General features: G+C 39.5%; 1 protein-coding gene across 4 annotated transcripts in view; it reads right to left on the reverse strand.

Annotated features, from left to right (window-relative positions):
- The window catches only part of utrn (utrophin), a 286,896-nt gene that overhangs the window by 98,109 nt on the left and 170,608 nt on the right, over window positions 1–18,179 (reverse strand). For all 4 annotated transcript variants that reach the window (XM_067372391.1, XM_067372392.1, XM_067372389.1 and 1 more), the window contains exon 55: window positions 17,368–17,524. In XM_067372391.1, the coding sequence (XP_067228492.1) occupies window positions 17,368–17,524 (157 nt within the window). The remainder of the gene's footprint in view (window positions 1–17,367; window positions 17,525–18,179) is intronic.

The raw sequence follows: 18,179 nt of genomic DNA on the forward strand, positions 1-18,179 counted from the left end.
GACAGAGACAGACAGACAGACAGACAGACAGACAGACAGACAGATTATAGATAGATGATAGACAGACAGACAGACAGTGAGACAGACAGACAGACAGACAGACAGATAGATAGATGATAGATAGACGACAGACAGACAGACAGACAGACAGACAGACAGACAGACAGACAGACAGACAGATAGATAGATAGATAGATAGATAGATAGATAGATAGATAGATAGATAGATAGATAGATAGATAGATAGGGGGAAAGACGGACGGACATACAGACAGACAGACAGACATTTATTTTAAATGTTAATAATCAGTGAAGCAAAAGATTGACACAAAAAAAAAAAAAAAAGATTATGCCAGACTACTTTTAGTTTCCTTTTCATGAATTCCACTCTTTTAATCAGGCTTTTATCCCTGTTATGTCTTTCGTAGTCTGTCATCATTTGATGTTATATCATTTCTAGGGTGCTTTCACACCTGCCTCATTTAGTTCGGTTGAATCGTACCAGAGTTCGTTTGCCCCTTTGGTGCGGTTCGTTTGGGCAGGTGGGAAAGCAGCAATCGCACTCGGGTGCGCACCAAAAGCGGACCAAACAAGCGTACCGAGACCTGCTTGAAGAGGTGGTCTCGGTACGCTTTCAAACGAACTCTGGAGCGGTTCGCTTGAGATGTGAAAGCAATCGACCCAGTTAACGGACCAACGAACCAAATTATATCATTTCATAACGGAAAATATGATATAAAAATCAGTAATGTCTGATTCTGTGAGTGAGCACATTATTTACAATATCTGAAAGCCAACGATCGCCTCTGGTGTGTAATTACACTTCTCCGTGCGAGAATGCTGTCCCGACGAAGTCTCAATTCCCGCTCTGCTTCATTATAAAATTCAAATGGTCTCTCCCGACAGACACACGGACAACAGGTCGCCTACTAGACAGCGCTGGGAAATCCAGAGACGGAGAGAGAGAGAGAAAGAGCGCGGGTTTGAATTTGCCGCAGCAAATATGAATTAACTGCGTAGAGACGGCTACATTTATAAAGTGTTTGTGTGTGTCTGGACAGTTACAAATAAAGCCACAATAAACTCATGGAGCGAACTTGTCAATCATTATTTTGATGGATGACGCAGAGAAAATTCTGACCAATAAGAGGACAGTTTTACTCCCATGTGACTTACCTTAAAGCATTTTGGTACGCTTTGAAATTTTGCCATGTGAAAGCGAACCGAACCAAGAAAAAAAAGCAACATTGTAACAAATTTAGTCCCTGTTTCGGAACAAAACAAGCGATCCATAGGTGTGAAAACACCCTTATACAAGCTAGTACTCCATCCAAAGAGTCTGAGAGAAAGAAAAGGTGTATTTGTGTGTGAGCAGGAGATCAGTGAGAGCAAAGATGAAAAACAAAGAGATCAAGAAAAGGTGAGAAGGAGGGCAGAAAAAGATTGATAGGGTGCACATTTAAAAACGGACACCGAGCTGCGATTGCAAGCACGATCTCGGAGGTCAAACGAAGCATTTCCGCAGGGTCGCAGGCAAATTAGCCAAACTAATAGCTGTTCCCTAACTCCAACAAAACTAATTCCTGCCTTCGGGCAGCACGGGATTTCTGTACAGCCAGACACACACACACACAATTAAATGAACAGACAAATCTCAGTAGAGAGGAAAACTGGATTACCATTCCTCTGATAGCTGGGCCCCTAAGGCTCGACTAGAGAGCAGGGTCACGACACCCTTCCACACTTCTGAAACGGTCGTTAAACAGAGCCGGAGGAAGTGATAAGCTTTTTAATTACATCCTGCTACAGTAAACCTAGCAAACACCAGTCACACATTAGAGACCCGAATGAGGAGAGAGAGGAGGAGGAGCGCTCCATTGAACAGCATTACTGAGACGTTAAGGGCCGATATTAAAGAATCGTAAAGATTAGAGTAAGATGGACATAGGAGGTCAAAGAAGAACATCACATATGATTGCGCAGCTTGCTGGCTGATACACAAAACTGGACACACTGTATTGCCCTATTAGTCCACAAGGAAGTAAACTAGTCAATATCACCTACATTTTTCAGCTATGGCAGCATTAAACAGCCAAGCTGTGGCTGCACATCAACTCAATTCACTATTATTGTGTCAAGTTGTGATTTGCCTTGACAACCATAAAAATTGCAACATTTCTTAAGTTCATCATGCTGTGCTGTTCTGCATTTCTCCATGTTTCTTTCTTTTCTTATAGAGTGCTCGAAGATAAATACCTTGGTTTAAATGCAATAACTAATTATACAGTTTCATTAAAGGGTTCATTTGACACAAGATGAAAATTGTCATCGTTTACTCGCCCTCCTGTCACAAGACTTTTGTTCATTTCTAAAACCCAAATGAGGATATTTTTTAATATTCTCTCATTATTTTTGTCCATCCATTGAAAGTCCACACAACTAAAAGTAAATGTAACCAATAATTTCAAGCTTCAAGTTCATAAAGTGATCATCAAATATATCCAAACGAATGGAGCGGTTTAATCTGAGTCTTATGAAGATACATGATCGCTATATGATGAACAGATTTCATTTCAAACGTTTATTCACAAATAAACACTGATTAACACATATACATGGACCACAACATATGGTAAACAAAAGCTCAACCATGCTTGCTTGACTTGGATTAAGTCAAGCACTCTATTCATATAGATATATTTTAATGATGATTTTATGAAATTTTGAAGCTTGAAAGTTTTGGTTGATTTGACTTTCAATAGAGGACAACTCTTAGGTTTCAATTTTTCATTAAAATATCATTTGCGTTTGAAGATGAATGAAAGTCTTATGGGTTTAGAAAAAAAAAAAAAAAAAAAGCAATTTTTGGGTGAATTTACCCTTTAGTGTGGTATTTATAGCCGAAACATGCTTTAGTAAACGATCTTCCAACATCAATGATAAAAAGCTCTTTTATTTCTTCCTCTCTTTCACTGAAGATGATGACTGTTTCCACTTTTAAAGGCAAACAAGCATCACACTATCTTCTGTGCTCTTCCTGAGCTCTTAAAACACTTTTGACGGACACAAACAGCCAAACACAAAAATGCACGCATTCACAGCCCTAAATGGCACATAATGAATAACCTCTGTGGTGATAGTGAAAGACCATTCAAAACCATCAAAAGGCAAACTACTCGACACATCCTGAATGCCTCTAAAAGACTCCCAAACAAGCACTCTAACGGCTTATTTTTGGGGACGCTGAACATGGAGAGCGAGAGAGCGAGACTGTATTGTTTGTCAGTTGTAGCAGCATCTTGCCCTTGACAGACTGAAGCTCAGGTTTAAGTTGCTGGAATGGTGCCAAAGTGCCATTTATTGCTATAGCAACGCACAGCGTCATAGCAACAATAATTACCTCAGCGCTGCTCTCTCCAGTCCAGAATAATGTCACCCTCAATCTTTAATTGAACTAAATGAACACCGTTCTATATAAGTCACAGTGCTCCAGGGTCTGCCGGAGAAAAGGATTTTGTTGCTCATTTTGAAACCAACAGAAAATGTGTTTAGTAAAGCACATATAGTTGGATGTCTAAAGGACAAAACGCATGGAAGATTGAAAAGCAGAGAAGCTTGAATTTTTGTTAAAGCATTTATATTTAATCATCTGAACAAAAATGTGTGTTGTGAAAGTTTTTTTGTTTTTTTTTATGTGTTTGAGTGATTTTGTTCAATTTTTATACTTTTCTTGCACAAAGACAGCATGCTTTTAACACTAAGGCAACACAGACAAAGTCCTTGAAAGTTTGCTTGCTTTAAATGATCATGACATGCAGTTTAAAGATATACTTTACTGTTCAAAAGTTTGGAGTCAGTAAGATTTTTGAATGGTTTTGAAAGAAGTCTTTTCACAGTCTTAAATGCCATTCTGATGGAGAACACAGAAGCGCTGCACTGTCTATACAACGTCAACTGCGTAGGAGAATGACGAGGTAGAATAAAGTTGAATAAAGTTGTTATTTTTGTTTTGTTTTTGCGCACAAAAAGTATTCTCGTCGCTTCACAACATCAAGGTTGAACCACTGTAGTCACGCTGACTATTTTAACAACATTTTTACTACTTTTCTGGACCTTGAATATGGTAATTACATTGCTTTCTATGGGAGATTAAGATGAACGAAGGTCTTACAGGTGTGGAACAACAATAAGGGAGTAATTAATAACAGAAATTTCATTTTTGGGTGAACTAACCCTTTAAAACAAGTTTTCTATGTGAATATATAGTAAAATGTAATTTATTCCGGTGATCAAAGCTGAATTGTCAGCATCATTTTCAATGTTTTGCCCATTCATTTACACCACAATGGCGTTTTGGGGCAATGACAACACAAACTTTACAAAGTGCAACTTTTTGAAAAAGATATTGTTATTGACTATGTAAACCGCAAAAATGTGAATTTATGAAAACTGTGACGTCATGCGCATGCGTATTAAGTGTTCTGTCTACAGGCACAGTGTTTCTTTACAATGATATCGCCATCTACTGGCCTGGCATGAATAATACAGTGTTTTTAATTGTTTTCTTGGATCCGTGTGAACGGGGATCATTTTGACAATGTTGTCGTCTGTATGCAAAAAAAAAAAAAAAGTTTTTCCCATTTTTAGTACATTGTTGTCATGTAAACTTACCCTAAAGGCTCCGGTATACTTCAAATGAAGTTCTTTTTTGTTCTTTTTCGAAGTTCGAAATGCGTGACCAGCGATATACTGTAAACGAACATCTGACGCCGCCCACACTGCTGAGAGCGACGGTTAGATGAATATGTAAATATGTGCTGTGCACTTTCTTCTCAGTAATAAAACAAACGCAACAAAAAATGAGAAAACAGCAGGCATTTATTATAGAAAGCATAAGAAAAGCGTCTGATCATAACAACATGGGTATGTTAGCACGAGCTCTGCAAATTAGCACTCCAGTCGCGTCACATTTATATAGCACTTTATTCAATAGATTGCTTAAAATCAAGCAACTTTACAGTATCAAACATGAAAAACAGTGTTAGTGCCTCATTTTTTTACAAGCACAACTTCATTTTGTACTTTAAAGTAGCTATCCATTGTGTTCATGTTTTCACCCGCAGAGCTCTTACCTCGACAAAATCAAACACACGAAATGAGTCAAAGACGCGCCTCACGCGATTGAACTCACTCCTATTACGTTATCGTCACGGACCAATGGTAGTACGAAGGTGTTCTGCAGCTGGAGCAAACTTTTCCTGATAGTTTGCGTTGGCAAGTCATTTCGAACTTCCAAAAAGAACACAAAACGAACTTCGTTTTGGCCTGATTTTGTTCGAAATTAGGTCACATCAGATTGTTCTTCGATTTCGTTTGAAGAATACCAGGGCCTTAAAGGTACAATTTGTGATATTTTTTTCCGCTAGAGGTCGCTAGAAGCCTATTCAAAACAAAGGCGTAGTTTGATGACGCCAAGTTTTAGAGCGGAAACTTGGGACATGTAGTCTCCATCTCAAAGGACGGTGCAAAAGAATAGGGATTGGAGTCTGGAAGAACTCATGTTCGTGGATGCGATCATTAACGTTACTGTAGTATGAAGCAGAGCAGGACCGAGTGTTGCAGGAGCTGAACGAGGAGCTGGAGAGATTGATCAACACACGCCTCACGGGCAGCGGGACTTTTATTATGACACAGTCGCCAGCGCCGCTTCCGCTTTTCCGGTCATGACTTTACGGGAGCTGTCCTTGTCGACAGAACCAGCGTCAGATGGTAAACAGTAATCATGTTCCATAAAAAAGTGACAATCCACCATAAAACGTGCAAGAAGTAAATAAGGAACTGCTTGAAGCAAGCTAGTGGTTTGCTGGACGCTAGACACTACTTCCGCATTTTTCCACGGCACTGTTGTCATGTGGTTTCTACGTCAGTAAAGGCGGTAACAAAGTTAACTGACGTCATTGACAGGCGACTGCACTGCCCCGTGTCACTGTTTAGAATGGGAATTTGATATTGTTTGTAATATATAAGATATTTGTTTTTGGATATTTTACTGCAAAAATTTTACATATTGTACCTTTAAATGGCTAGAAAACTGCAAATTCACCAGCTTATGTCTTTTAAAATATGCTCATAACAATCTCAGGGTACAGACTCGTGAAGTACAGTACACAGCAATGTTCCCTCTAATTTTTTTTCTCGCTGAGCAAAACTTTTCTCTGTTGAGTGCACATTTTGGCCACCTGAGCAAAAACATACTTTATATCACACCTGTACAATCAATGTAAACACACACACAAAAAAAATTGTTTTATCATGCAACTGTAACATTTAACAAGCAGTTCAGTCACTAAATTAAGCACATTTTAGGTTACTTGAGATTTTTCACACTGCTGTATTAACTGTACCAGTCTTTATCAAGAAATTCTATTAAAAAATAATTTCTGTCCTCCTGCAGGACAGTTCAAATCTTTATAATAATATAATATGAGCAGTTACAATGATGGTTTGGAACAACCATAATGTGTTTTTGTACAGTCAATTATTAGCAACAGACAGTGTTACTGGTTCAGACTACACATTTTTTTTTTTTTGTCTGTTACGATAGACACTGTGTCAGATTATGCGATTTTGACTCCAAAAATCTTGTCCTGTCCTGGACTTGAAACATGTCTACACGTTGCTACGCGACCAATCATCGCTTGTTGTCACGGCGGGCGTGAGAAACAAGAGCGTAAACAATGACCGAAGCAGCGTGTTTTGTACTGGCTGTCTTATGTTTAGAAAAGCGCAAAAAAAGAAAGAAAACCCGAACATGGACACGTTCCTGGCTTGCTCGAAGAGGACAGTATGGGCTGTCAATCCTCCAAAGAGAACTTGAAGTAAAATATTGTTCTTTTCATATTAAATATTTTGTTATTAGCCAGTAGTAAAAGCTTGCCATAAGTTACAGCTAATTTCAGTACTCACCGGGTTGCTGAAGGGCTTCCGCTATCGTTCGCCAGAATTTTTCTTTCTTTAATCTGTCGTGGTAGTCCCTCGATTAGACATCATACAAGCAGGAGTACTGTTGCCACAGCTCCACGAAAATTCAGTAATTCCACCTAGCCGCACCATCATCTCTCTTGCGTTTCACCATGTTTGAAAGTTGTGTACAAAAAGCTTCTGTGCTACGATTGGTCAGCGTCACCCATGTGACGGAACCCGTCGTGAAGGACCACAAAAAAATTCAACATGCTAGTCTTTCTGCCGTGATGTTGTGAACTATCGCAGACGCGGTTTCGGTTGTCGTATACTATGACACACTATACGAGATGAAACTATCAACTTTTGCGTCCCGATGTCCATCGTCGTTTACGAATCCCTACGACACCTTACGTCAAACGGATCGTGCCAGATTCGGGCTAAAATCGTATAGTCTGAACCAGGCATAAAACCATCAAAATTACATGTTTATTGCTTATCAATTTCCCAGATTTTATATACCAGGAGGTTTCAAGATTTTTCGTGGCAAGGAGCCCCAAACAATCCCCTTGTGAGATCGATTTTTTATCAGGCTTACATTATAATATAATAAAATATAATTTTTTAGTATTTAAACTGATATACATTATTATATCAGTTTAAATGCTTCCATTTGTTTTAATAAGTGAAAACTAAATGAAGCATTTAAACATATCTGATAGCTAAATATTTTTAGGAAAAGAGAACATTAACTCTTTTTTAGTTATCTAAACATCCCTGAAACCCACAGCACCACCACACACAATAATCTATTTAAACTGAGGTATATCACTGATGTATTTTGAGTTTGCAAGCTTCCCCTGTAGTGGATGTGTTATTTCCACCACTTTTCATTAAAACATGACATTTTATTTCACATTTATTTTCGTTTTGCGTTGCCTCTCGTATTGAGGCATTTAGTCCGCAAACATTACAGTATTCTTACCGCGACTGAATTGGCTCAGGGCCAGCCAGCTCACACGTGCTCAATCGTTCTCTTTCCATGAAACCTGTAAACCGCATTCACCGGTTCTAACTCTATAGCGACAATAACTCTATAGCGGTTGTCCAGAGCACTTTAATTATTTCTTCATTATTTCTTCGTTTTTTAAACAATCAAATGGATTTCCCTTCACACGATTTTCATGTCTGTTCTCTGCGCTGCAATTATTTTTTCTGCACGGCCGCGCATGCGCGCAGCTTAGAGGAAACATTGGTACACAGTACAGCTAAATGCAGATACATATACATATGAAGTGAAAAAGCAAGCTTAGATTCTTGTCAGCACAACATCTGTCAGATATCACCTGCTCACAGTCCCACATTAGACAGCTCTCTTAAAATTCAATGGGTGTACTTATAAAAGACAACATAATTGGGCAGTAGACACTTTTTGAAAGGCTTCATTTAGAAGAAGCAATGTGTTTTACAAATCAAATCATGAAAGACAGACGCATTCGCAATGATGGGGAATTTGTACTGTGCTTAAAATATCAAATAATGACTTTCCAATCCATTAATATTGTGTAAATTGAAATCAATACTGGAGCAGCAAATCAACACTAATTCAAAACTAATGTCTTCACTGAGACTAACAAAGCTGACCGAAGACTGTCAGTATTTCAGACAGATAAAAACTTACGGCCCACCCCTGGTCAGGCTGAGGCTGTGAATGCTTAAGTGTCTTTCATCTCTTTATTACCTGCATAAAAGCACGAATCGCCAGTGAATTCATATAAGTCGTAGTGAGGTCATTCTTTCCTGTTTCAGGTCAGAAAAAGTCGGGCAGCTTTAATCAGTCCGAGGATTCAAGACTCAAATGATCAGGATAAATCACACAGAGGATGCCATTATTGAACAGAGCAGAGCCCGGCAAAGTAACAGCAATCAGTGCAAAGACAGTTTCCAACTTTTTTAAGGTCATTATTTCTCTTCTTGGGTGCCCGGACAGAAAAAAGAAAAGAGAAAAAAAGAGTTACAGTGATGTGACTAATGCAGCTTGATAGTGGTTATATAAGAGTTTCATCGAAAAATTGGAAACTGTGTGCATATAAATTTCAGTCTGTTCTTCGCATTAAACTATCATGGCTTCAGAGGACTAAATAGCAAGAGTCTTGTGGACTACTTTTATAAAACATTTATAGTGCTTTTTTTTTGTTCTTTCTGCAGCTTGACAGCCTCTGGTCACTGTATGGAAAAGTGCAGCTGGAAAAACAAGGTTTGAAATGATATGAGGATAAATGATGATTTTCTTTTTCAGTGTGAATTGTTGCATTTACTCTTTTCCCGCCATTGACAGAATTTTCCAGCTTTCCATGTTTTCACTGTTATTTGGTAGGGGGTGCTATTACACATCTTCCAAAAGAGTACATAATCTCTGGATCAAAACACAGGTGAAGAAGAAGCAGAAACAACTGATAGAAGCATTGCTTATGCATGTTGTCTTTGTGGGAAAAGAAATTCAGCTTTTTGCTCAAAATGAAGCTTACCCACATTGAAGTGTTGATAGAATGCATGAAGCTAGAATTAAACCTTTTTATTTATGCATTTCTTTTAAAAGTGCCCTAGAATGCTTTTTCACAAGATGTAATATAAGTCTAAGGTGTCCCCTGAATGTGTCTGAAGTTTCAGCTCAAAATACCCCATATATTTTTTTTTAATTAATTTTTTTAACTGCCTATTTTTGGGCATCATTATAAATGCGCCGATTCAGGCTGCTTCCCCTTTAAATCCTCGCACTCCCCACCCCCGAGCTCTTGACTCTAATACATTGCATAAACAAAGTTCATACGGCTAATATAACCCTCAAAATTAATCTTTACAAAGTATTCGTCATGCAGCATCAGATCATGTAAGTGTAGTATTTATTTGGATGTTTACATTTGATTCTGAATGAGTTTGATAGTAGCCTATGTGTGGCTAACGGACTAAAGCTAACATTACACACTATTGGAGAGATTTATAAAGAATTAAGTTGTGTTTATGCATTATAGAGACTGCTTGTTTAATAATGAAAATAACGATGGCTCTTGTCTCCGTGAATACAGTAAGAAACGATGGTAACTTTAACCACATTTAACAGTACATTAGCAACATGCTAACAAAACACTTAGAAAGACAATTTACAAATATCACTAAAAATATCATGTTATCATGGATCATGTCAGTTATTATCGCTCCATCTGCCATTTTTCGCTATTGTTCTTGCTTGCTTACCTAGTCTGATGATTCAGCTGTGCACAGATCCAGATGTTAATACTGACTGCCCTTGTGTAATGCTCTGAATATGGGCTGGCATATGCAAATATTGGGGGCGTACACCCTAACTGTTACGTAACAGTTGGTGTTATGTTGAGATTCGCCTGTTCTTCTGAGGTCTTTTAAACAAATAATATTTACATAAGGAGGAGGAAACAATGGAGTTTGAGACTCACTGTATGTAATTTCCATGTATTGAACTCTTATTCAACTATGCCAAGGTAAATTCAAATTTCAATTCTATGGCACCTTTAAAAGAGGCTCTGTTCTATTTTTGATATACTGCATGTTCAGATATTAATAAAACAAAATATTCTGGGGGCCACAGTTCTTCTGGATTTAGTTTGTCTCAGTTTCATCTGTTTATTCATGTAATCACAGATGGACTCATTGATGGTGAGATCAGATCTCCATGTGGAGCACCAGCTGTTGTCAGGCTCCTTCAAAAAATCTCACTGGATTATTAAAATTAATGGCAAAATGAATGTTTGGAAATGTGAACTGATATTTCCTACTGACACACTACAGCATAAGATATAAATAACTGGCTTAAAACCTTTTTTGGGGGGTGAAAATACTGACGTGCCTAAGACTTAGGTGCCTAAGACTAAGCACAGCCCTGTAAGCCATTTGATCTTGTAACAGCCAAAAGCTTTACATATATAACATTTTAGCGTTACACCCTTTATCACTAAAACTAAGAATAACACACACTGTCCCACTATCAGTTTTTTAGAGGACTTTCCTAAACAGTGATTAATAGTTTTAATTATGGCAGCAATAAAGGAGGCTTTTCTATTGGATAATTAGATGTATGATTAATAAACACCATTACTGAGACATTATGATGTGGGAATTCAGAAGAACTGTCCTGAAGAACTCCTTATACTTTACACTGTATTGCTAATTATAAAATGAATGCTGCATGGGTAAATGACAAATGAATATGCTAATAGACACCAGCTAAGAGGATCACACAATATATATATATATATATATATATATATATATATATATATATATATATATATATATATATATATATATATATATATATATATATATATATATATATATATATATATATATATATATGTATGTGTGTGTGTGTGTGTGTGTGTGTGTGTGTGTGTGTGTGTGTGTGTGTGTGTGTGTGCATCTGATATTACTTGGATTCTCAGAAGAAGATGAGCTCAATGCTAAACACAAGGCTTGTAATGTCAAATTAAGCAGTGAATATTACTGTGAAAACTGTGCAAATTAAATTAAAGTGCCAACCCTGTTACCTTTCTAAAGGCATAATTATAATCACAACCTATATTAATATACTAACTCAAATATAATAATTTAGTCTGAGATTACACGATTAATTAAAACTTATACATTATTTAATATAAATGTCATACAAAAATGTTCTCTGAAAATCACCTTTTCAAAATTGAAAAGCCACTGTTTCCGTTTCATCAAATGACCTCATTATACTCAATTAATCTGGGAATAAAGGTCATTCTGATTGGCGCGTCTCTCTAACTGGCTCGGTGTCTTTATCGCTGGAAGTTTTCAGACAGACAGTGTGTTTGGCTCTTCTAAGTCTCTCAGACCACACACAAATTATTCATTTTCACTTCCATCTCGTGTTCTGGGGCGCTCTATCCTGGTCTCCCGCTTGGCACGGCACACTAATCAGCCGTGACGTGTTCAAAAGGCCTGGCGTTTTGTATCCACGCGGCTAAAGCTCTTACCAGGGCAGCCGGCTCAAAGACAATCTATTATAAGAGCCCGAGAAAAAGATGAGGCGGCGAGAGAGAGGAAGAAAGTCAAAATGGGGGGCAATCTTTCTCTTCGCTCCAGAGAATCATTAGTCAAACTGTCTGAGGAAGGGAGAGAGAGAGCATAACCAAACTGTCACAGACTCGTTACAGTTTCAACCTTCCTGCCACCTTCCCATAATTCCCTGCGGTGGCTTTGTCTGGTGTGTTCTCAGTGCTGTAGGTATTCCTACATCAAACAGCAGAAAGAAGTCAGGAAATGCCCAGAACATGCCATTAAACATGCCACAAAACATCCTTAAACAGGTCTTAATTATCAGATGCATTTCTAGATCTGTGTATGTAAACATTTAAGAACATTATGTTTTCGAGTAAAGGTGAAAGGGTAACCGGTCTGATTTTTCTGTTCAGGCCTGCTATTAGCTTGATTACTGTCATTATCACAGACAGTTAATGACACCTTTTGGTGATTTATTTAGCTGACACATTGATCCAAACACACAACCAGAATATAAATGCCCAATATGATGATTTATCAGAGTAACGTAAACACTAATATTCCCTGCAGGCGAATCTGACGAGATAATGAAATGCCGGAGAACGGAGAAAAAAAAATGTGGTGAAGATAATAAGATGGAAAGGAGAGACAAGATGAAATAAGAGAGACAAAATGAGACAGGGGATAAGATCAGAGAAGACCAAAGAGAAGAGGAGATGAGAGGAACGGTGATGAGAGGAGACGAGATGAGAGGAGATGAGACAAGAGGAGATGAGATGAGAAGGGGTAAGATGAGAGGTGATGAGATGAGAGGTAATGAGACAAGAGGAGACAAAAAGGGGCGAGATGAGAGGTGATGAGACGAAGGGTGATGAGATGAGAAGAGATGAGATGAGACGAGAGGTGATGAGACGAAATGAGGGGAGATGAGAGGAGACGAGAAGAGACAAGAAGAGAGACAGGTGATGAGACGAGAGGAGAGGAGCAGTGATGAGAGAAGACGAGATGAGAGAAGAGGTGATGAGACAAGAGGAGATAAGAGGAGACAAGAAGGGCGAGACGAAAGGTGATGAGATGAAAGGAGTTGTAATGAGACAAAAGGAGACAAGAAGGGGTGAAACGAGAGGTGATGAGATGAGATGAGAAGAGATGAGATGAGAGGAGATGAGACGAGGAGACGAGATGAGAAGAGATGAGACAATACAAGACGAGACAAAAGGTGATGAGATGAGAGGTGATAAGATGTGAAGAGATGAGACGAGATGAGAGGTGACGAGAAGAGACAAGAAGAGAGAAGAGGTGATGAGGCGAGAGGAGAGGAGCGGTGATGAGAGAATACGAGATGAGAGGAGACAAGAAGGGCGAGACAAAAGGTGATGAGATGAAAGGAGATGTAATGAGACAAAAGGAGACAAGAAGGGGTGAGACGAGAGGTGATGAGATGAGAAGAGATGAGAAGAGATGAGATGAGACAAGACAAGACGAGACAAGAGGTGATGAGACGAAATGAGGGGAGATGAGATGAGAGGAGATGAGACGAGAGGATACAAGAAGAGATAAGAGGTGATGAGACGAAATGAGGGGAGATGAGATGTGAAGAGATGAGACGAGATGAGAGGTGACAAGACGAGACAAGAAGAGAGAAGAGGTGATGAGGCAAGAGGAGAGGAGCGGTGATGAGAGAAGACAAGATGAGAGGAGAGGTGATGAGATGAGAGGAGAGGTGATGAGATGAGAGGAGAGGTGATGAGATGAGAGGAGAGGTGATGAGATGAGAGGAGAGGTGATGAGATGAGAGGAGATGAGAAGAGATGAGACAATACAAGACGAGACGAAAGGTGATGAGACGAGAGGAGAGGAGCGGTGATGAGAGAAGACGAGATGAGAGGAGACAAGAAGGGCGAGACAAAAGGTGATGAGATGAAAGGAGTTGTAATGAGACAAAAGGAGACAAGAAGGGGTGAAACGAGAGGTGATGAGATGAGATGAGAAGAGATGAGATGAGAGGAGATGAGACAAGACAAGAGGTGATGAGACGAAATGAGGGGAGAGGAGATGAGACGAGAGGATACAAAAAGAGATAAGAGGTAGGGCTGTAACGATATGCGATATGAAATCGAAATGTGATCGCGATGTGAGAAGGCAGAATCGTGACACACCCCTTCCAACTCCCAGAGTTATCCTTCCTGTCCACATCCAATGCTACCACATTTTTAAATTACTATAAGTATTAGGGGTGTAACGATTTATCGTAGATGGTGTGTCTCAATCAGCTCTCTAGTTCAGTAAGTGTTTCGGGCACACACTGAATCTTGCAAGCAGGTTTAAACGTTTCTCATGTCAGTCTTTTGCATGGTCGCGTGAGAAAAGTCGTGGCTTTCTTTCACCGCGGTGCACAGCAACAGCTGTGCTCACAGAAAAACAAAAGACGCTTGCGATGCTTTGCTTTAAGTTCTGTGGCGCCGTTCACATATTGCGTCTTTTCCGCGTGCAAGTCAGTTATTATTTTCAAATGTAGCCGCGCGGCAGGCGCGCTCATAATGGGATCAACGCGGTCGCGACGCGCATGCAATTCTCAACTTCTCAGAATGCCGCAAGCGCACCGCAGATCGTGTGACAAGAATCAACCGATCAGCTATGGCCTTTCTGTAACAACACATCAAAAGCTCAGCCGAACAGCTGATCATAGCTGTACATGGTGGTTTTTATATCTTATCTCCATCAATATATCTCGTAGTAAAACTAATGCAAGAGCTAGAAATCATTTATCCTTTGCAGAAACATCCTCTTGTTCCTCTGATCCTCTTGGAGAGCCCAGTTTAAGGTTGCATAGCAACGACCGACGCCACGGGAGCGCAAGCGCTTTGGAAAGAAGGAGAAGCGGTGCGGCCGCGCCTTCCACGCGTTTTTAGATGCGATATGTGAACGGCCCCTATTCATAATTCTAAGTTCATGTTAAATTAAAAAAAAAAAAATTTAGTGACAGACAGCCCTATTCAACTGTTAATTTGAATACAGAAGGTTTTTATTAAAATTTTATATTTATTTATTTTATTGAAATGTGATCAACAAGGACAATTATTGAAATTTGTTCAAAATATCGTGATACGTATCGTATCGTGAACTCCGTATCGAGATACGTATCGTATCGTGACCTGAGCGTATTGTTACACCACTAATAAGAGGTGATGAGAGAAGACAAGATGAGAGGAGAGGTGATGAGATGAGATGAGAGGAGATGAGACGAGGAGACGAGAAGTAATGAGATGAGAGGAGATGAGAGGAGATTAAAAGAGACGTGACGAGATGAGAGAAGACTAGACAAGATGAGAGGTGATGAGAGAAGAGGTGATGAGATGAGACGCAAGGTGATGAAAGGAGAAGAGATGAGACGAGGCGAGAGGAGACTAGACGAGAGGAAAGTGATGAAACGAGAGGAGAAGAGAAGAGATGAGACGAAAAGAGAGGAGACAAGATGACATGAGACTAGATGAGACAAGAGGAGACACGAGCAAACTAGAGGAGAGGATACAAAAGGAAACAAGGCGAGACAAGACGAGAAGGAGAGACAAACAAGGAAGAGAGAAAATGAGACATAGTGATCACAGTGATTAGAGGAGATGAAAGATGAGACAAGTCGAGACAAGAAACAAACAAGAGAGAGTAGGTGAGAGTAATGAGAAAAGATGAGATGAGAAGATAAAATGATAAAGAGACAAGACAAATGAGAAATTAAATATATAAGAGTAATAAGAAGATGAGAAGATGAGATGAGAAGATAAAGAGACAAGAGACTCTCCAGAATCTCTCCAGATCCTTCAGATTCCCAGCCTCATGTTGGTGGTGCTTCTCTTCAGCTCACTCCACTCATTTTCTTCAGGGTTCAGGTCAGGGAACTGGGATGGTCATGGCAGAAGCTTGGTTTTGTGTTCAGTGATCCATTTTTGTGTTGGTTTTGATGTTTGTTTTGGATCATTGTCCTGATGGAAGATCCAACCACAGCCCATTATATGACTTCTAACAGGGACAGTCAGGTTTTGATTTTTTTATCTGTTAGTATTTGATAGAATCCATGATGTCATGTATCTGAACAAGGTGTGCAGGACCTCCAGCAGAAAAATAGGCCATTAAAGATCCAGCAGTATATTTCATTGTACACATGGGGTACGTTTTACCCCTGTGTGCACCAAACCCATCTTAAGTGTTTGCTGCTAACATTTTTGTTTCATCTGACCATAGATCATTTGAAAAGTAACTGACACTACTGGAACTTCAAACGGATTGGTTTAAGGTACAAAATTAGATGAGATGATATGAGAGAGGAGACAAATGCAGAAGAGAATAAATGAAAGAGGAGAAAAGATGAAATGAGAGAGGAAAACAGACAATGAGAAGAGAAATATGAGAGAGAAAGGCACACAATTAGGTGACCAGACAAGACAAGTGAGGAGACAAGTTGAAAAGATAGAGACTTGGCAAGAGAACAGTTACAAAATGAGAGTCGCGAAAAGAGACATGATGAGATGAGAGAGGAAGAGAGACAACGAGACGAGCAAGAAGACAAAGTTTAAAAGAGTAAAATGAGATGAGAGAGGTGATGAAACAATGAGAAAGACAACGCATGCAGGGCAGAATTATGCCGTTACCCTCTACCAATGTGCATTGAGAAACAGGCCATCAAATTTTGGAAACATCTAAAAATGAGTGACCCCCAAATATTAGGATTTAAAGTCCTCAAAAAACATGAAACCAACAGTGAACCAAAAGTCCCCTGATTCAGATGGTCCTGAAACCGCAAAAACAAAGCCAGCATCAGGACACCGAAACACATCCACAAAATTCGGCCCAACCAAATTACAAAAGCACACACACACACACACAAAACTTATTGGAGTGAAACAACAGAAAAACAAAGTAAACTGTAATGTTATTTGGCCCTAAATAGAGACTACGCAACTGCACAATATCTGAGTACAGTGAGAGACTGTTCTAGATTCACTGTAACCATTAAAAATGCTTTGGCAATATATTGTAACAAATGTCATGCCAATAAAACACATTTGGAATTGAACTGAGATGTTAAAGGTGCAAAATGAAAGGAGACTATAGAGGAGACAAGTTGAGAAGATAGAGATTAGACAAGATGAAGTGGGAGAAGAGATGAGACAATGAGAAGAGAAATATATGAAAAGGTTACAAATGAGATGAGGAGGAGTTGAGTTGAAAAGATGAAACGGAGACAAAATACACATGATGTGAGAGGGCAAGAAAGCAGTGAGTCAAGATGAGAAAGGAGGAGGCGATCTGAGACGCCGAGCCTGTGTGTTAGCGGTGCGCTCTCACCGTGCAGTGGGTCTGCTGCTGCAGTAGTGTGGGCACGTCTCCTCCGATGGGCATCTGTTTGTTCAGCTCTTCATCCTTCACACTGATCCAGCGGCCCAGTTCCTCCAGTACTGACAGAAGCCTGTTCCAGCGCTCAGCACTAGCCTCCAGATGAGCCCTGCACACGTATTTAAATAATACAAATCTTACTACTAGATTAAGATTTTAGATTATGTATGCATCAGGATTTTCCTATGAACAGTTAAACAGGAAACTTTGCAACAGACTTTCTCTATACAAAATGAGTGCAACAGGTCAAACTGAGTTACACACTTTCACTGGCATTAATATCGGCACAAAAACTGTGCGACGGGAGCTTCATGGAATGGGTTTCTGTGGCCGTTAAGCTGCATGCAAGCCTCACATCACCAACTACAAGACCACTGGATCCTGGAGCAGTGAAACATGTTCTGTGGAGTGACGAATCACACTTCTCTGATTGGCAGTCTAATGGGTGAATCTGGGTTTGGTGGATGCCATGAGAGCGTTACCTATCTGACTGTATTGTGCCAACTGTGCCACGTTCGGTGGAGGAGCGATGATGGTATGGGGCTGTTTTTCAGGGGTTGGGATATAGGCCTCTTACTTCCAGTGAAGGGAAATCTTAAAGGGTTAGTTCACCCAAAAATGAAAATTATGTCATTAATGACTCACCCTCATGTCGTTCCAAACTCTCAGACTAAATCTAAAATATCTTAAACTGTGTTCTGAAGATGAACGGAGGTCTTACGGGTTTGGAACGACATGAGGGTGAGTCATTAATGACATCATTT

This window comes from Chanodichthys erythropterus, chromosome 20, assembly GCF_024489055.1.
Source record: "Chanodichthys erythropterus isolate Z2021 chromosome 20, ASM2448905v1, whole genome shotgun sequence".
NCBI lineage: Eukaryota > Metazoa > Chordata > Actinopteri > Cypriniformes > Xenocyprididae > Chanodichthys > Chanodichthys erythropterus.